A 20,746-nucleotide genomic window follows, 5' to 3' on the forward strand; every position below is an offset into this window, starting at 1 on the left:
TGCTTACCTTCAAAAAATGTGCTTTCTTGCAGAGGTATTCGTTCTGTTAAAGGAACAGAAAATTAGTGGACACAGCAGTATGGAGGCAGAGGATTTCCCTCCCCCACCACCTGAAGGTAACTGGAATATTCCAGCTTTTTAGTTACTCACAGTGTGACAGATATATCCCCTCCCCACTAATCACTCCCAAAATCTTTAGTCAATTTGATCTCCCCCCCCCCCCCCCCCCGGTGGTTTTGTTGTACATGTTGGCATTATCCTCATAAACACATTTTGTGTGTGTTCTTTAACCATTATTCCTAAGCCATTCTTCAGGGGTTATGTATATTTAAGGCCTAATTGCTGGCGCATTATGTCAGATTCTTTCCAATGATTTCTGTGAGCACGGGATCAAGAATGAAGTTTCATTTTTAACAGTCTCTCCATTGCTATGAATTTCCTCATCTGTTGATCTGATTTCTGAGCTCTGCCAGTTACTGTCTCCAATATGAGGTGTTAAAAGTTGATTAGACTGATACACAATTATTATTATACTCAGAAATATCCTCTTTGAGGACTCTCACTTTGTTGTGGTGAAGGGGCTTGTGTGTTCCAGTGATCCTCAGAGCTGAGTTGTTGGGAGCTTCATGTTCCTGGGAGGATCTCCAAGGCAAACAGATCTGAGGGGAGGTCCCAGACAAAGCACAGTCCAATCCCCCAAGTCCTCAATGATGGATCAGGCGGAAGGGGGATCTCCACAGCTGTGAAAGCGGATGAAGGCTGCAGCAAGTGGAGATCCACAGTCATCTTGGACTTTCTCTGCCACTGGGCCCCAGACCTCCAACTTGTCGTGACTGTGTGGTCGCTGTAGGTGCACCAGCTTCCCCATGTTAAACAAAATCATGCACAAGCTTTTACCATGGGAAATAACATCTCTCCAATCTTCCAAGCCCTGTGGTGACAGGGACAGGATTAGTGAATTTGGTAGTCCATAGCCATGAATCTGCACACAGGCGGTGGTAGTTAGATGGTCATCTGGCACCTGGACTGAGACAGGGGTGCAGTTCGGCAGCTACTATCGCGACTGAGCAGTCCTGTTTAGGATCCCCTCTGTTCACCCTGCGTGGGGAGAGGGCTAGAAAAGGTGCTGTAAACCTAGGCTGTCTCATACACTCCTGGGTGGATTACCACGTCCAGTGGGATCATTCTGCCTTCGGTCAAAGCTATAAAAAGACAGTGACTTCTGCTATATGGAATGTTTGCCCTCGAAGCTGAAAAGAGTGAGAGAGGAGGAAGGAAAAAGAAATAGCTTTCTCCCGGTAGGCTGCTGGCCTGCCAAAAAATGTCTGTACCTACTGTGGGCGGATTTGTGGTTCCAGGATCGGACCCTGAGTCATCTCAGGACCCATATGTACATCCATGGTAGAGATCATCTCAAATTGAGGGATTGCCAATCAATCAATCACTCAGAAATGTGTCAGTGCTGGTTTGATTTGGATGTAAACTTTTCTTTTTGTTAGTATTATTAGAAGTAAAAATGGAAATAATTTACATAGCGCCTTCAACTTACATAGCTCTTTAGAACATGCAATAGGACAAGTTTCCTACCTCAAAGATCTTGGGGACCGATTCTGTCCTTCAGCCTGTCTGATCTATGATTTTTGTGGTCTAACGGGGGCTGCTGTAATGTGGCCTAATGGAAGCTGAGGGAGACTTCACTAGGTGCAGAGACTACATTTGCCCTCTGACAAGACTTGGCACAGGGGGCATGCAAAGGCGGAGCAAGGAATGGGAGAGGATGGGGCTGTCCACTATAGCATGGACCACTATGGAAAATTCTGGGTGCTCCAGATTGTGGAGGAGTCTATAGGAAGCTCTTGCAGGCCTCTAGCTGCTTTGATTTATTCTGAGGGGTAGAGTAGCCCAGAATCCTGAGAGCTCAAAGATGGCATTACATACAAAGCTACCTTTGCCCCTCCCTCTCCCATTGGTCTGTGTATACTGTGCTGGAGAGAGAATTCACCTTTAGGCTTTTTCTGTTTCATTTGTGGATTTTTATGGTGAGCACAGTAAGGTATGTAGGCACTTGTGTCCATTATGCACCATTTGCAACTTGACAGGACAGCCAGAGGAGTTTCTTTCTACATTGTTTCCCTAGTTAGGATCACCATCTTGTTTCTTCCCTGAGTGAGTTAACTATTTGTATATGTAACTATTTCAGATTGTCTGAATCTTTCTCTCTTTCATATATATTACATTAAAACTTCATTTTATTTCATACCAGCTGAGAAGATTCTCCAGCAGTGTAGATTTTCTATCACTGACCATTTTAAAACCAAAATTGGATGTTTTTCTAAAAGCTGTGCTCTAGGAATTATTTTGAGAAAGTTTGATGGCCTGTGTTATACAGAAGGTCAGACTGGATGATCACAATGGTCCCTTCTGGCCTTGGAATCTGTAAATCTATAAACATTTTCCAGTTGCCAAACATTAAAAATCACTTGTCTTGGTTTTGTTGAGTGACTAGGTAGGAACATAGGAATTCCCATTCTGAATCAGAGCAGTGCTCCATCTAGTCTAGTATCCTATCTATGACAGTGTTGCATACCAGATGCTTTAGAGAAAGGTGAAAAAACTCTGCAGTTATGGAATAACGTGCCCATAAGGAAAGATTTCATCTGGCCCCACTATTTTGAGGTTGACTTTTGCCTTGAAGCATGAGGGTTTAGATCCTTCCAAAATGCACACGCGCTCTCTCTCCCTCTCTCTCTTAAATCCTTGCTATTATTGCTCTGGATGTGACTCTTGGTTTTGTTTAGTGATGAATTATGAGCATTGGCAGGATATCCAGTTACTACAGAAAGATGAAAAAAATCCCTTTATCAGACTGCCCATATCTAACGAATGTACGTTAGCGGGGGGAAAGACCCATTCTGCACATGGGCTGAGCCTATTATTGAACAAAGAGATCTAGCTAAATAATTGTAGTTGTGGCATCTAAGGCTCCGATTAGCGAAGCATTTTAGCCCATGTGTTACTTTAAGCATGTGTGCCAATGGGTCTGCTTACGTACTTAAAGTTAAGCACATACTGGAGTGCTTTGTTGAGTCAGGACCTAACTTCTGACTCACATTTTAGACAGATAACAGCAAATTTTAGTTCCTTTATTTACTGAGGTCTGACTTATTTAAAATGTGCCAAGATGTTGCTCTAGACCCTACTTTTACTGACACTGTTGCCAATGAACACAAAACCCCTGTTCCGAAGAGCTTACAGTCTAAAGATTCCTGAAGCTAGAGTACTTTTTAATTAATGTGGTGATTTATATGAGCTCCAGGATGTGAATGACTTTAATGAACGAGCAGATTTGAATTTACTAATGATTTCTCACTTGAGAAAACCCGATGCTAATAGAAGGCCTGGAAGTTAAATTACAGGAAAGATTCCATGATGCCGAATACAATAGGAAATCTCAGTAATTGCCCTAAAATGCCCTTGTTGTCCAGCTCAGACACCAGTGTTGCTAAGAAGATATAGTGACCTGTGCCTCACGGGGGAGAGGATGACCATGTTATAGGATGACCGTTTCACTTATGACTGGGCTCATGGGATCTTTTCCCCCAAAGTGCTCATAGCAGGAGACAGTCATGAATTTGGGTGCTGGGAAGGTTATATCTGAGTTTCTTTTGGATACTGATCTAAAGATTGATGATGGTTAATTGGGGAAAAGAAACTCAAATAAAAAGTTCACTTTAAGCAATTGGGTCAAAATTTTCAAACTTGGGAGCTGAACTTCAGGAACCTAAATCCATATTTAGGCACCTGAATGAAATTGACCTGACTTTCTGAAAGACAGTCCCTGTAGAATGTATTTGAGAGTGCTCAGGCCCCTCCTTTAAGATCTCTAAATGAAGATGCAGGTGCCTAACTGAAGCGTGTGATTCTGGCTCCTATCCCAGGCAGCCAGGATACAGGGCTAGGTGGACCATGGATCTGATGCAGCATGGCAAACCTTGTGATTTTTTTTTTTTTTTTAATGCTAATGATCTTTGTAAAATGTTGGCCTTATTTTCCCAACTCCCTTTCTTCCCCTTTTCTATACTGGGATCTTTAGGGTGGCATTTTTGCTCCTCCTACCCTCTTGTTCCATACTAACCTTGCTATGTTTTTGCTCTGTCCCATCAAAACCCACATGTTATTCGCTCTCCTGTTCACATTGCAGCTACTAAAATGGCATGACTCGAATATCATGGGGTGCAGGGCAAGAAGGTGGGCTCTCAAGATGTTCCCTGTCACTTGCTCAGGAGATATATGGGGAGGAACTTAAGTCCACGCTTAGCAAACTGGACGTCTCTCTCCCCTTCCCTCTGCTGATTAGTTGGGGAGGTGGCTAAGTCCCCCTGCCCAAACTCATGTGCCTGAGAGGTGGAGGTAAGGCCTGTGGTCAACATGTAAACCCCTCTCTCTGGCTCTGGATGGACATAGACACACAACAACAGCACAAAGGGAGCTAGAAACATTCAACAGATGAGCACATTGCTAGGATGCTGAGCAGGGGTGGCACTGAGATCCATGCTGTGCACTGGCCACTCCAGTGGCCTCTGGTACATGGTGGTATTCTTTCTCGGAGGATCCACAGCCATCTTAAAGTCCTGAACTATAGTCTAAGGGCCAAATTATTAGAGGAGGGGAAAAAAATCTAAGTCAATAGATATTACTCAGCATCTCTGTCTGCCACCCCCACAAATGCAGCCTGAGATTTGAAAGTTATCTGGATTCTTTCCTGTTGATGGGAGGCAGCATGATCTGCAGTGCAAAGCTGGGCATCAGGTGTCTTGAATTCTATTCCTGGCTCTGCCCCTGACTTCCTGTGTAGCCCTGGACAAGTAACTTCACCATGTCTCTCTACCTCAGCATCTCCATGTGTAAAATAGGTTAGCAATATTATCCCCATCTTCCTCGTGGGGGTGATATGAGGGTGAATTACAATTGTCGTGTCAATGCAAAGTATGATTGTTTTAGGATTTGTCTACCTGGTGCATTAGTCTGCACCAGAAGGGTGTAAATTCTAGGGTGCATTAGCATGTCACACACTAACACTAACATGTTAATGTTGTACTGTTTGAAACAAGATTACATTAACACCGCTTAGGGAACTTCTAGTGCACGCCAGCAGGGTCCATCCGGGCCGGTTAGTGTGCAATACACTAGTGCACATTAGAATTCACACACTTCTGGTGTGGATTAACATAACGTGTGGAGAAGTTCTTACGCAGAGTGGGCAGTAACTCTGTCCCAACTGAGGCATATTAGAGGCATGTTTAAGAGGCAGCTGAGGTCTACAGGAGGAACAATATCTGGGAAAGTGGTGCATGTGTTTCCTTCATCTCCTCCTCCCTTTATTGTGCTCATACAACATAACTAACTGTAGCAAACACATGCTGCTGAATTTCGTCTGTGTGTGTGTGTAATACTGACATTCCATTCATGCAACAATTTAATTTCATGATGACAAGTTTACATCAGTTAACTCCCACAGAGCAAATGGAGGCACTGCAGAAAATTTTAAAAGATGGTTGTCATGCTCCCTTACCCCTCCCAAGTGACTTGACTTTTTTTAAAAGTGATTCTCCTTTGAGGCACAAACATCAGGAATTCCCCAGTATTTATGTTTTTGTTTATTTTCAGTGGGCATATGTATTAGCAGGAAGAGATTGAAAAAGGACTCTTATTTAAAAAAAAAAAAAAAAAAAAAAAAAAAAGGCAAAACCAAAAAAACCTGGCACTTCTGAGCTCGGATACTGCCAGCCCATGTTCACTGCTCTCATATATGTGTGCTCATGCATGCATATACAAGAGGTGGAACATTGCTTTTAATATTTGTTGATTCGTTTGAGACAATAATAATAATTAAAATATACTGGTGGCCTCCCCACCAGCAGAGACGAGACTTTAAAGATTAAGCATTAAGGGTAAATGAAGACCATGTACAATGCACTATTATGTTTCTTATTAATTACTGTAGCCAAGTATGTGGTCCACACCCATCTGGACAGTGAAGGGACATGTTGTGGAATGCAGACACTGCAGTAGTTGCCAGGCCTGGAAGGAAAGACTTGCAGCCATAGAAACAGATGGACTGGTGATTTCTGCGCACTGCATTTCTCCCTGTAGCTGTGCTTTCTTCACACTGACCAGCAAGGACTTGGGTCTGGTTGCTCTGATGCCATCTATTTTGTACTTGTTTATGGTACTATGTTGAAAAGGGTATTACTTCTCCTACTACCCTGTCACAAAGGTTGTTTTTTCTTCCTACCCACATGGGAACAGTCCTTTTGACCCTGTAAACTGGGATCCCCTCTGCTACTTGCCCTTCCCTCTGGGAGGAATTAGAGATACTTATTGGGACCCTGTTGAGAAGGAAACTGACCTGCCTGCTTCCTCAGCAGGAATGGGTACCAGAAATTGTTGCCTGCCTGAAGGAGAAAAATCATCGATTTGCTTTTAACAGACCTTTTTTGGTGTGTTTCCCCACCTTTTATTTGGTTGCTACCTCTTATTCCTGGGGCAAGGTAGCATACCTCATCAGTGGCAGATTCAGAACATATTGAAATCAATGAGAGTCTTTGGATCAAGCCCTCAATACTTTGCGCTAATCAGAGTTGTCCTAAAAATAAATCATCCTAACCAAATAGTGTAGCTGCAGAGCAGCAAGATAGGCTGCTTAGTAGCAATTAGCTTTGTCAGATTGCTCTAAAAAATTTCTCTTCTAGTTGTATTAAAACTCCAGAACCATGCCTATATAGTGCGTTCTTTTGTTCCTTAAATATCTGTTTAAAACTGCGTTGAAATTTCATGATGTTTAGTGTAAAAACTCTCCAGTTGAGTGTATTCTTCTTCTGCATTTCCTTACTTCAACTGTTCTGTGCTATTGTAGTGAGCTTTTAAGCAGCTGCCACGCTTTGCTCCAGAGATGGCTGTATGTCATTGCCAGATGAAGTGAATTCCATATTGTTTACAATATGCACTGTGAGATTAAAGGTGCTGTGTGTATATATATCATTATTCATTTACCTTGTTCAGTTCCAGTTGAATAATATGATATTTCTGGCAGCATCAAGAAATATTTTTATTAAACTTGTGTTGTGAATGACACTGAAACGAGGCAGTTAAACTGGAGTTTTCATAATATTGGTAAGAAAATCAATTGATATGTGTCTTGTGATTTGGTTTATCAAGGTTAGGGGCTGTGAGATAAGTGGGCCCATATTTCATGTTAAAACAGAATGTCAGCATTACCATGCTTGCTTTGGGGGTTTTAATAAGATCATTGCCTAAATTAAACTGCAATCATAAAGGGAGTTGGTCTTTGGCTATGCTGCATTGTTTGTAAGAGGCGTCTGTTTTCAGCAGACAGTTAGAAATGATGGTAAAAAATTAAGCCAAGATTGGAGAAGAATGAGAACAGAATATGAATTGTAGTTATGAATAGTCCTTTGTTTCGGAAGCTGTTTGCAGCTTGATGTCTGAATCCCATTTAGAATAGAAAAACTTAAAAGATCACATTACTCTCAATAAATAACAGGAAAAATAAATCAGTTAAAGTAAGGATCAATTAATTAATTGAACAGTACATTCAGGGTCTCTAAGAGCAGTAAAAATATTTAGATGGTCAGCAATACATCTACAAATTTACGTCACCCCAGTCACGTGTGTTTCCTCTAATCAAGTGAGTTAAGAAAGACAAAAAGAAATTTGCGAAGTAAAGATTTACTTCCAAATACAATATTTACAATACAATATTTACAACCCTCGCCCACTCCACCCCTTTGAAAGAAGCCAGCAAACCAGTCACTACTCATTTGTGACTCTGAAACTTATCAGATGTGGACCATTCATTAGTATTGCAATAAGAAAGGCTAGCTTGTCCATTTTGATGTTTCCTGATATCTCTCTGCTAAATAATTTTTAATTGATATCTTTAGTCCGAGTAAATCTTTGTACTGCTCCGTAATGTGCTATTGTTGCCTGACTGAACTTGAGTGAACTAAATATGCTGGAACAAGTCTCAGAGATCTGAATTGAAATCTGTTTGGCTTCATGAGACCAAAGAGAGGCTGATAGACATTAATAATAGGGGAAAAGAAGATGAACTCATGTCTGGCCTGGGTAGAATTATAATTAATTTGTTTTTGAAATGAAAAGGGAATATATTTATAAAGGGAAATTTTATTGATTTGTGTATTCATGGGAGAATGTTAAAAGATATTTCTGACATTTGAAGTCCAACAGCGAAACCAGAGTACAGTAGAACCTTGATTTTTATTAACCAGACTTAGAAGAACCATTTATCCTGACTGGAAAAAAATTGCATAACAGATATGATGTTGCCGAAGAACAAATTGACATTCCTTCACGTTCTGATGCCCTCAAAACATTGGGAATTACTTTGCAATTGTTTCCAGGACAAGAAGAAAGTGATACAGGGTCCTGTGCTGAAAGGTATACACGGTACCTACTGTAATTTTAAGGTGTTCAATTTTATGAGCTTTTCTATTTTTATGAACTCCTCAATCCCCAATTAGTTGGTAAAACCGGCATCCTACTGTATAAGGGGAAGCTGAGCTTACCTCCCTCCCGTACTTTGGGGCACATAACCAGGACTCATTGGCAGGAGGCAGAGCAGATGGTTTTGCAATAGGCAATAATTTTTTTCTGCTATACTGTAGGTTCAGGTCAATATTTCAGTATTCCATAACTAAGTCTAGGACCAATCAAGTGGTGCTTTCTGTAGAATTTGCATAGACAAGGTGTTATCTCTTATGTGTTATTGTTACGATTTTTCTCTCTAGGTATAAGATTGTCAATTAAAGCTTCTTTGAGTTAAGCTGAAGATGGTAGCTGAACTATTGAATGAGGCATTTGTTGGTGCTGTTTTCCTGACACCAGAGAGGAAATAAAATACGTGGGCCTTTTAAGGATGGCTGAGGAAAAAGTAGATAACTGCATGAGTAGTAGAGCTTCTCAACATTTTCCCATCTAACCCTTTTTTATGATGGAAACTCAAGTTTTCGGTGAATCCGAAATTTTTACAGTCTGCTTTCCTCAATGTTGTGTTGTGCTGTTTTTATCATAAAACCCAAACCCTGATTGATTTAATTTTAGATGAATTAGGTGATGGGGGGGGGGGGGAATTCATTTGCATCAAAAATTTCTGCAGGATCAAAAAAAAATTTCTCAGCCAGCAATCTTGGGTACAGATTCTCAGAGATGGTTTAGGCTAAATTCTCCTCCAAACAATACCAAACAAGCTGTTGTGAACATGGGGACAAATGAATTGCCCCTGGGGTTGCAGACGTGGTTATGAACATACAGAATATTCCAGCATACTGAATTTTTTTAGCCAACAAACAGTTTTGACAAAAAATGGCTTTGTGTCTAGACAGACCTCTTTAATGGAAAAATTTCATTTTTGGTGAAATTTTGCCAAAAGTGTTTGTTAAAAAGTGATCCCCTCCCCATTTTTACTTCTGTATAGAAAATCTAATTTTTAGTGGGGAAATTACAACAAATGAAAAAATTAAACCTTTTTTTGAAGTTTTCTTAGAAAAATAATTGATTATTTTTGGATCAGCTCTACAAAATGCTATGTAACAGTAAATGTTAAGTGAAATTCAAGGTTGAGGATGTCTACATGTGTCTGTGTTTTTCAGTAGATATACAAAGTAAGATCAGGGTGTGGTGAAATCATTTCAAAGTGTACACCTTCAATCAAAGAGGCAGCGGGTGTTGTAACGCTAAATTTCCTTTTTCATTGATTTATAGTTACAAATGTTAACATTATTGTAAAGGCAGAACATTCCTCCCCTGCCTTGTGGGAAAGAAGAGGAGAAGGTAACGTTTTGCAATTTACTGGACACTTAGATGGGGAAGATGAGAAATAAACAAAATTTTGAGCATGATTAAAGCTAAAGCAGAGGTGAGAAGTCCGGTGAATGGAGTCTGAAAATGTATCCCTCTTTCCCCCTCTTCCTTCCCAATTTCTGTGGCTTACCACCCCAAAGCAATTTTTAAATCTCTGGTAGATTCTATACAGAGAGAAACTGGATATACTCCAGACCACTGTCACAACTTTTGAGGTCATTTCAAGCACAGTCTACCAAATATGATTGCCTGGACAAACCAATGGGAGAATATACAGATACTTGAGAGCAGGTTGCAGTGCTGAAGAAGCAGATTGAGAGGATATGGTCTTTACTAAGTGTTTTACTGCAATGGTTTGGCACAAAGTAATTTTTTTCTTTGTTTGCATTGGGATAGTTTATAGGCAGAAGCTAGATTTAAAAAAAAAAAAAATTCAGAGAGAAAGAACAGGCTTTACAGGCGATATGCTGATAGTATCCAAAACATGAAACCTCAAGAGATGGCATTTCTTGAACAGCTACCTGCTTACACTTTCACATAAACAGAACTAGCAAAGCCATCTGTATTAGTATCCCCAGTGATTCACAGTAATATTAAAGCTACTAAAAAAATTACCATGTAGACCGTGAATCAGCAAGATATTTAAGCACTACCCACTTTTAAGCTACAAATAGTCCCATTTGAACTAGTGCTTAAAGTTAAAGTGCATGCTTAGGTACTTGGATAAATCAGTGACATAGGATATGACTACACAGCAGTCAAGATATGGAATTGCAGCAAGTGTAGACATGCCCAAGATAGCTTTGCTTTGAGCTAGCTCAAAGCTAGTTCAAGTAGTAATAGCGGTGAAGCTGTGGCTGTACAGGTCATGGCATGGCCTAGTCCTGTACACCTGGGACCCTGGGTACATACCTGAGGGGCCACCACCCATGCTGCTGCAGCTTCACTGCTATTGTTACTTGAGCTGCTTTACTTGAGTTAATAAATAATTTTTCTTTTTTAACTAGCTTTTGATTAAAGTGTGGGTGTACTGCAATCACACCTTCCAACTGCAGTATAGAGAGGAGTTTAGTGACTAGAGATGGTCAGTAACTAGAATTTCTCTTCTGCAGGAAATTCTGAAATTTCAAAGTTTTTTTTTATTCAGAATCAGAACAAACTGCTGCAGTTCTGAAATTTCCCAGAGAATGCAAAATAAAATTAAAAAATTATATTTGGAACCACTGAATAATTTAGCTTGGACTTTTATGATATTAAAATACTAACTATATTGTACGAAATATATTCTATTAAATATAATCATGTAAATGTATTTAATTTTACTATAAATAAGTTTGTGAATTGAATTGACAGTCAAATGTCAACTAATTGTTTTTACCTTATTGAAATGAAATGTTTTCATATCATCAGAATAAGAAAATGAAAGTGATTTGTTCATAATTCTTCCTGTTAACATTTCCCATCAAAAATTTCATTAAAATCAACATGTTTCCACAAAATATTTAGATATTGACAAAACTGCATTTTCTGATGGGAGTTGTTTTGTTGAAAAATTTTCTGCCAGCTCTGTTGGAGACAGATAATTCAGTTGAGAGCCAGAAAAATACAGGGCCAAATTGTGTCCTCCGATTGGGGCCACAGTGTACTGGGAGGAGTTCAGGGAAGGACTGTGCCTAAAGGGATCCCCCTGAGTGGTTGAGTACCTAGGGGGTGGGGAAAAAGGAAAATGTGTTGAGCGGTCCATTTGAAGGGAGTGGGTACCACCTTTGGGACAATATGCAGAGGGGTGGCTATCATGGGTGGCTATCATAGGTGGCCCTTATGCATGGCATGCAAAGGGTTTGAATTCTCCTTGCATGTTCCTTCTTTTGCTTGCTCGCCTGTGTAAGGGTCATTCACAATCTTACCTCAGATTTCTGGCTTTGTGATTGAAGATTAAGGTATAAAGAGCCCTGATTTTCTTTTACATTTACAACCTACAACTTTTCTGTGTGTTCATATTGGAGAAAACCCAATTTATCAATAAATATGGATACGATAACATCATGGTAAAATTAAGCAAAATTCACCCAACGGTCACGGGGGGTGGGGGAGGACAAAATTAGGGTCTGGTCACAGCGGGGCTGTAGTCACAGCCCTGCCACCTGGGTCTGACAGCGGGAGCCTGAGCAGAGGTCTGTGACAATCGTATCCTTATCAATAAACAAAATAATAAAAATCTGATATTGGAGAAAGGGACAGATGTTAAAATAGGCCAGAGAGCAAACAAATTTACTTTTTTAAGGCACGAAAGAGTTAATGTTCTTTCATTTAAGACCACTTACTCTGACCTTGGAGAAGGAGCTTGTTGAAGCAAGAAATGCATTCAGGGATAAAAGTAGTGGGCTTTTACCCTTCACATGGTTAGGCTGGGAGCATACAAAGACAAATGATTTGGGAAAAGTGAATCTACAATTTCTGTCAGCATGAAAGCTAAGTGAGGATTTGGTATAAAGCTTCAGAAATTCAAAGACTTAGTGAAAGGACTAAACTCCTTGAAATAGATTTTCCTGAGTTTGCATAAATACCATGGCATGTGCTCTTTGGAGTGTAATAGAGCTGCAGCTTCCTCTGGTAAAGAGTTACCCAAACACATTCAAATACAAATGCTAAGAACGGTGATGCTATATCCAAGATAACAATAGCCTAGCATTTCTTCGAGTCTTCTTTTTAAATAGAAGACTAAAGGATAAATGCTCTGAAAAGAGAGAACCCTGCTTTATCATTTGTTATCTGTGATTTCATTTGACTGTTGTGAATTTGAACATGTTTAAAAGGCTTCTGCTAGTTTAAGAATTTGTTTCCAGGAAGTTTTTTCAAACGATGTGTCAAATCCAGAACATACACACGGCCCAAATGAGATGGCCTTAGGGAGAAGAGGAAAGAGAATCTTCCTTCACAGATCAGAGTAGCAATGGAGCCACTGTTAGTGCAGTCACAGGGCCACAATGCTCTTATAGCTGGTGCACTCCCTTATGATGGGAAGAATGGCTTAGGCAAAGAAGATCAGCATGGTTGCAGATTCATTTGGCTCCACCACCCATTGCTGCCCCCAGCAAAGCCACACCAGGTCCATGTATCACGATCAGTGGAAATGGAGTCAGAGGGCCCATGTTTCCTGGAGGAACTATTATTGATGGGACTGTCAGAGACTGGGACATAGGCAGTCTTATCTCATGGTTGGCGCAGGAGTTGGTAGCTGGGAATTGGAGCATAGGGTTAGAATCAGAGGCCAAAGCCAAGGGTCAGAGCTGCAGCCAGAAGTTGGAGTCCAGGGTCAGAACTGGAGTCAAAGGCCAGAGCTGAAATCCGGAGCCAGGAATTGGAGCCAAGGGTCAGATCTGGATTACCTGGAGTAAGTCAAGGCAGCAGCAAGACAGTACCCTCCCTCCCCCACATCCATGGCATGTGCCTCCTCGTTGCCCCTGGGCCAAGCTTCTCAGAGAAGGTACTGGAAAGGTCACAGCAGATCTGGGGTGTAGATGTGATCTTCTGGTTCCCAGGACCGTTCGTTCAGATTTTGGAGTAGTCCCTTAACAAGTTGGAGGTCAAGGATTTGTCATACTATGTACATGTCTTGCCCTTGGACCTACAGGTGGGGGTGAAGACTGGAATGGTATGGGAAGGGGTTCTTGGTATATGATTTCCGGATGGAGACATAAAACATGGAATGAATCTCAGGGATTTGGGTAATTACAATTTGAATGTTATTGGGTTGATCTGAGCCTCAGCCTTGAAAGGGCCTAGATACTGGTGGTCCAGTTTGGCCGAGAGGTGAGTTGATTTTAAGATTGTAGGTGGATAGCCATACCTTGTCTCCTACAGCAAGGTTGGGCGCAGCCTGGTTGTCCTGGTCAGCATGATGCTTATATGCCTCCTTAGCGATTTGTAATTGCTTCTTGAGTTCCTGGTGTACTTGGTGGAGATGGGTAGCTAGATCTGTGACAGTGGTACCGGGGATGTTGTGGGTGGCATACGGAACCAGAGACAACCAGTTCTACTGATAACTCAGGAATTAGTGAAGGTGTTGCTTGATAATCTGGTTGATACGCTCCATCTATTCATCGGCATGTGGCTGGAAGGCAGATGAGAGGAGGAACTCAATCCTCAGAAGCCTTAAAAATTCCCACCAGAACCAGGAAACAAACGGAGAACTGTGGTCTGACATGATGCCTGTTGGTAATCTGTGGAGACGATGAAAGATCTTCTCCATGAAGAGAAGGCGGTAGGGATGATGTGGCAGGGGATGGAAGTGTCATCTTGGTTAGGAGCTCGACCATGATTAGGATTGTTGTATGCCCCTGGGAACATGGCAGCTCCACAATTAAGTCGATGGATATGGAAGCCCATGCTGAGATGGAATGGGTATGGGCTGGAGAAGGCCGAGTGGTACTGAGCATTGGCATTTGCTCTGTGCGCAAAGGTCTCAGGATCTTATATAGTTCTTGACTGAGGGGTGCAAATTCAGCCACCAGAAACTCCTTGGAGTTAGGTGGCTGAACCGTTCCGCAAGGGTATGTGTGACATTCTATACCTTTGGGGAGCATGCTGTAACCCCCATATTCCTCATTTTTCATATAATCGTGATCTCACACATAAGCATGCCTTGTAAGGTATCAGGAGAAAAAGGTTATGATCTGCTGAAAGTCATTTCTCTATCCCAGAGGTGGGCAAACTATGGCCTGCGGGCCACATGCAGCCTGTGGGACCGTCCTGCCTGGCCCCTGAGCTCCTGGCCTGGGAGGCTCGCCCCCGGACCCTCACCCGCTGTTCCCCCTCCCCCACAGCTACGCTGCTGCACAGGCAGCAGGCCTGTGAGCTCCTGCCGCTCCGAGTGGCATGGTAAGGGAGCGGCAGCGCACAGCAGTGGGGGGGTTGAGTAGCGGGGTCGGGGGGGCCATTAGGGGACAGGGGGTGGTTAGGGGCGGGGGGTCCCAGGGGGAAATCAGGGGACAGGGAGCAGAGGGCGATTGTATGGGGCGGAGGTTCTGGGGCGGTCAGGGGATGGGGAGCAGGGGGGGTTGGATAGGGGGTGGGATTCTGGGGGGTGATGGTTTGGGGCAGGGGTTCCCAGGAGGGGGCAGTCGGGGGACAAGGAGCAGGGGGGGTTGGATGCGTCGGGGGTTCTGAGGGGGACAGTCAGGGGGTGTGAAGTGGGAGGGGGAGAATGGGAGCGGGGGCCAGGCTGTTTAGGGGGCACAGCTTTCCCTACCCGGACCTCCAAAGTTTTGCACCCCGAGGTGGCCCTCGGGTCAAAAAGCTTGCCCACCCCTGCTCTATCCATATGTGTGTATCATTAATGCATATGAAGTTATGAGAATTGTGTTGTATGATGGTCACTAAAGCATGCTATGAGTTTGGGAATCAGTCAGATATTAGCTCCCCAGGGGCAAGAGCAAAGAAAGTAACCAACAAGGGAGCCACAATGCAATGACTCAACTGTGTGAGGCCACAGCAGGGGAATAGCTCAACCTTGCTTGGAAAGACTCAGCAATGCCCTCCAGATATGCCTGGATTTGTGCTCCCCAGGCACATGGACTGAAAGTATAAAAAAGACAGAGTGGACACATACTGGTCCCTTCTTCTGCTCACACCTATGCTGCAAGCAACCAAGACACTAGAAGAAGACAAGACTCCCACACAGGAGATTGGCCCAGGTTTAAGGAACAAACCTATATGTTAAGGACTGCAGTGTCCAGGGAGGTGAGAGAAACTGCTTAATCTAGTTGCTGCCAGTCTAATAGGGTTGAGAGTTTAGACTGTGTGCTTATATTTTATTTTGGTAGCCACTCTGACTTGTACTTTGACTTATAATCACTTAAAATCTATCTTTAATAATTAATAAATTTGTTTGTTCTACCTGAAGCAGTATGTTTGGTTTGAAGCATGTCAGAGACTCCCCTTGGGATAACGAGCCTGGTACATATCAATTTCTTTGTTAAATTGACGAACTCATAAGCTTGCAGCGTCCAGTGGGCATAACAGGATGCTACAAGATGGAGGTTCCTAGGGTTGTATCTGGGACCGGAGATATTGGTTAGTGTCATTCACTTGCAAGTAGCTGGGATCAGTTTACATGCCAGAGGCTGTGCGTGAACAGCCCAGGAGTGGGGGATCTCACAGCAGAGCAGGGTAAGGCTGGCTGCCAGAGGGGAACATCACAGCATGTCATGGCATAACTTCAGAACCTGAAGCCGTGGCTGTCCCTCCAGGATGTAGATATGGCACATGTGTCCGAGAACACCATCTTGGAACCTGAACGTGGGGGCTGGTAAGGTGCCAGCTTTGTCTAGGGTCTGGTAGATCCAAACAGAGAAGGGGTCTTGAGCAACCAGGAACAAATTGACACAATTCAACTCTTGTCTATTGTGCCGTTAATAAAACTGGATACCTTGAAAATTATGGAGGGAATCTTCCCACCGGGGTCCAGGTAGTTGTCCTTACAGGACAGGTTGTTAGCCTTCCCGTTTCTTGTTCCCAGGTGATAAGTAAACTACAAAGTCAAAGCAAGTGAAGAAGAGGGACCAGTGGATCTGGTATTGGTTAAGGTGTCTGGCCATTTGAAGATACTCCACGTTTTTATGATTCGTGAGAACCTGAATGGGGCACCTGGCTCCATAGTAGATGATGCCATTCCTCAAACACCACTTTGATGGCTAAGAATTCCTTGTCCCATATGTCATAATTCTTTTCTGATGACTCTAGCTTGCAAGAATGAAATGCATAGGGGTGAAGTCAACCATCAAGATCCACTGGCTAGGACACTACTGTACCTCAGGCAAAACTGGCTGAATCTGCTTCAACTGGAAATGTGTTTGCAGGGTTGGATGGATCAGGATGTGTGCTATGATGAACTTCTCCTTCAGTCAATCAAAATTGGCTTGGGCTTCTGAGGACCAGGTGTACCAGACTCCCTTTCATAGAAATGCAGTCATAGGAACAACTAAGCTGGAAAACCCCTTAATGAACTGCCTATAGAAGTTAGCAAAGCCTAGGAAACATTGTACTCCATGGATGTCCTTTGGTGCAACCGTGTTGGATATGGCTGCCACATTGCAAGGGTCCATGGTTTGCAACTGGGGGGAGACAATGTACCCAAGGAATTCTATCGTATCCCAGTCAAATTTGCAATTTTTAGGCTTCCGATATAGATAGTGTTGGTAAAGTCTTTCTGAGATGCTGCATACCTGATGATCATGAAAAAGGTGAAGATATCATTAAGATAAATGACTACATATTGGTCAAGCATGTCTCTGAAGATATTGTTTGAGGTACTGGAGTGTCGCTGGGGCCTTATGGCAACAAAAATTATGAAGGGTATGGAACAGCTTTCACAGGAAGAGAGATTTAAAAACACTGGGACTAGTCATCTCGGAAAAGAGATGAATAAGAGGAGATATGACAGATGTCTATAAAATCATGAATGGGGTGGAGATAGCGAATAAGGAAGTTTTATTTACCCCTTCACATAACACAAGAACTACTTCATTACACAATGCAGTCAACCTGTGGAACTTGTTGCTGGGGATGCAGTGAAGGTCAAAACTGTAACTGCATTAAAAAAAAATTAGATAAGTTCCTGGAGGATAGGTCTATCGATGGCTATTAGCCAAGATGGTTAAGAATGCAACCCTATTCTCTGGGTATCCCTAGGCCTCTGACTGCCAGATGCTGGGACTGGATGACGGGATGGATCTCTTGATTGCCTTGTTCTGTTTGTACCCTTTGAAGCATCTGACATTGGCCACTGTCAGAAGACCAGATACCGGGCTAGATGGATCTTTGGTCTGCCCCAGTATGGCCATTCTCATGTTCCTATGACCAAATATTCAAAGCGACTTTACTGGGTATGGTAGACAGTTTTCCACTCCTCTCCCTTTCTAAGCCAGACCAAGTTATAAGCCTCACGAAGGTTCAGCTTAATGAAAATCTTGGTGGAGCAGAGTCTTTCAAAGAGTTCATTACTGAAAGGGGAAAAGGTATTGATTTTTGCTTAGTAACCCTGTTGAATGCCTGGTAGTCAACAGTAGGCCTTAAAGATCCATCTTTTTTCTTAACAAATAAAATTGGATCTTCAGACAGAGGGTGGCTTTTCTTGGAGGGTACTTGTAGAGAGCATGCTGTTCAGGCTCCAAAAGGGAATGGATACATCTGAAAGGAACTTCAGCTCTGGACTGGAGATCAATGGGGAAGTCATAGCTGCAATGGGGTGGCAAGCTCACTGCATACTTTTTGTCACATGCATCAGCAAAGTCCTTGTATTTAAGAGGTAGCAAAGAAGCAGTGGAAGGGGCCATGGAGGGTGCTGAGACTCCTTGTGGATTAACCTGCTCAGACTTGGAAACTCAGGGACGGCAAACCAAACTGTAGAGAGCTCCCAGTCTATGGTCTCCATGGTTGGGTTGGGGTTTCAGAGTCCGCCGGTGCCTTCAGGTTGACCTCGGACATGGTGGGGTGGAATCAGTGAGTGTTGGGTTCTGCTTATTCATTGCCAAGGTATCAGCAGACAGGTACTGATGCTGGGTGCCAAAGAGAGGCTGCATATTCACATTCATGACTTGGGTCACCGAAGATCACAGCCATGGTTTGAATGAAGTTCTCAAGTTGGCCCAGGAGTGGGCTTGATTTCTTCAGGAGTGGGGATGCCCAGGCCAGAGCCTCCCTAGTTAACAGACTGATAATCAGTGCTACCCTGGGTTGATCAGTGGGGAATGACTGTGCGTGCAGCAGAAATAGGAGCTGGCATTTAACCTCAAAATTTGTTATGATCGCCATTAAACTTGTCCCACAGGGGAACAGTTGGTTTGCAGGGAGCTGGGGTCAGAGAGGCACTGCCTACCCTTGAAGAACTACATTCTGTGCCTGTAGGGGGGCCACCTCAATTTGCAGAGTCAGTAAGGCACCCACTAACTCTAGCAGGGAAATATTGGCCTGGGAGGGAAAAGTTCTAGCTGCTGGACAGGCCTCTTATTAGTGCTTGTTCCCTTTTTTTTTTTTTTTTTTGTTGGGGCTGCTCAAACTGTCAGACTGGAATGTAGGTGTCCATGCCTCGTGGTTGGAGCAGGAGCCAAGAGCCAGGAATCCGAGCTGAGGGTCAGAATCAGCCAGAGGCCAGAGCCAAAGTCAGGTTGGGAAGTGGAGTTGAGAGTCTGAACGGTGCTACTTGGAGTGAGGTGAGATAGAGGCAGGGCTGGGTCAGAGGTAGGTGTAGTGCTGGGACAAGGTAGGAGTGGGACTGGAACAATCAGGCACAGGAGCTATTACAGCTGTGGGTGAATGCTTTTGAGCAGCCAGTGAACTGCTGCTGCTGCTGGGGTTAAGAGCAATCCTGGCTTAAAGCAATTCCTCAGTCCAGTCAGGCAGGATGATCTGTCAGTCCCACGTGACATTCTCATAAGCAAACTAGAGAAATATGGTCTCGATGAAATTACTATAATATGAGTGCACAACTGGTTGAAAGACCGTATTCGGAGTTATCGGTGGTACACTGACAAACTGCAAGGGTCAGTCCTGGGTCCAGTACTATATTTTCTTTAATGACTTGGATAATGTAGTGGAGGGTGTGCTTGTAAAATTTGTAGATGACACCAAGCTGGAAGGCATTGCAAACACTTCGGAGGACAGGATTAGTATTCAAAATGACCTTGACAAATTGGAGAATTTGTATTCAACAAGATTAAATTCAATAAAGAGAAGTGCGAAGTACTTCATTTAGGAAGGAAAAATCAAAAGCACAATTACAAATGGGGAATAACTGGCAAGGTGGTAGTACTGCTGAAAAGGATCGGGAAGTTATCGAGGATCGCAAATTGAATAGGAGTCAACAATATGATGCAGTTGCCAAAAAGGCTAATATCATTCTGGGGTGAATTAACAGGAGTGTTTGTATGTAACACGTGGGAGGTAATTGTCGGGCTCTAGTCGGCACTGGTGACACTTCAGCTGGAGAACAGTGTCCAGATCTGGGCACCACACTTCAATTTGTCCATATTTTTCTTGGAGAGAGTCCAGAGGAGAACAACAAAAAAGATAGGACAGGTTTTCTAAACCTTTTATGAAGAAAGTTTAAACATGCCCACTTTTTTTAGTCTTGAGAAAAGAAGACTGAGAGGGGACCTGATAATAGCCTTCAAATATCTTAAGGGCTGTTATAAGAAGATAGTTATCAATTGTTCTCCATATCCACTGAAAGTAAAAGACAAGAAATAATGGGCTCAATCTGCTGCAAGGGAGATTTAGGTTAGATATTAGGAAAGCTTCCTAACTATAAAGATAGTGCAGCTCTGGAATAGGCTTCCAAGGGAGATTTTTGGAATTCCCATCATAGGCTGTTTTAAAAACTGGTCGGACAAACACCTGAGACCAATGGTCTAGGTTTACTTAGTCCTGTCACAGGGCAGGAAGCTGGACTTGATGACTTCTTGAGGTCCCTTCCAGCCCTATATTTATGTGATTCTATGATGCAACCCAACTGTGTTCATTGGGCTGTCAGGAGACTGAGCAAGCACAGCTGCGGGACCTTATTCCTTGACAGGGACACCAGGGAATGCCAGAGAGTTAGGCTGGAAGCAACTCAGCTACACGGACCAGAGCAGTGTATAGGATTTAATAAGTTCCACTTGTTCAACCTAACCTGTATTCAGATTCTCTCTTTGTGAATAAAAATGTGGGTTCTCCATTACTGTGGTCAGGAGTGTGGTACAAGAACTTAGATTCCACTGGGTCAGGCCCTCTCCACAGCTACAGAGCAGAAAGCAAGGTCAGGCCCTATGAAAAGACTGAATAATCTATTATATAGTGGTTG

The 20,746-nt window shown here is 42.9% G+C and overlaps 1 protein-coding gene across 1 annotated transcript in view; it reads left to right on the top strand.

The window, feature by feature from the left end:
• Nucleotides 1-20,746, top strand: part of ARHGEF10 (Rho guanine nucleotide exchange factor 10) — a 176,930-nt gene that overhangs the window by 24,425 nt on the left and 131,759 nt on the right. Inside the window, exon 2 of the mRNA XM_074947778.1 lies at nucleotides 33-116. Coding sequence (XP_074803879.1) covers nucleotides 80-116 — 37 coding nt within the window. The 5' untranslated portion in view covers nucleotides 33-79. The remainder of the gene's footprint in view (nucleotides 1-32; nucleotides 117-20,746) is intronic.

This window comes from Natator depressus, chromosome 3, assembly GCF_965152275.1.
Source record: "Natator depressus isolate rNatDep1 chromosome 3, rNatDep2.hap1, whole genome shotgun sequence".
Lineage (NCBI taxonomy): Eukaryota > Metazoa > Chordata > Testudines > Cheloniidae > Natator > Natator depressus.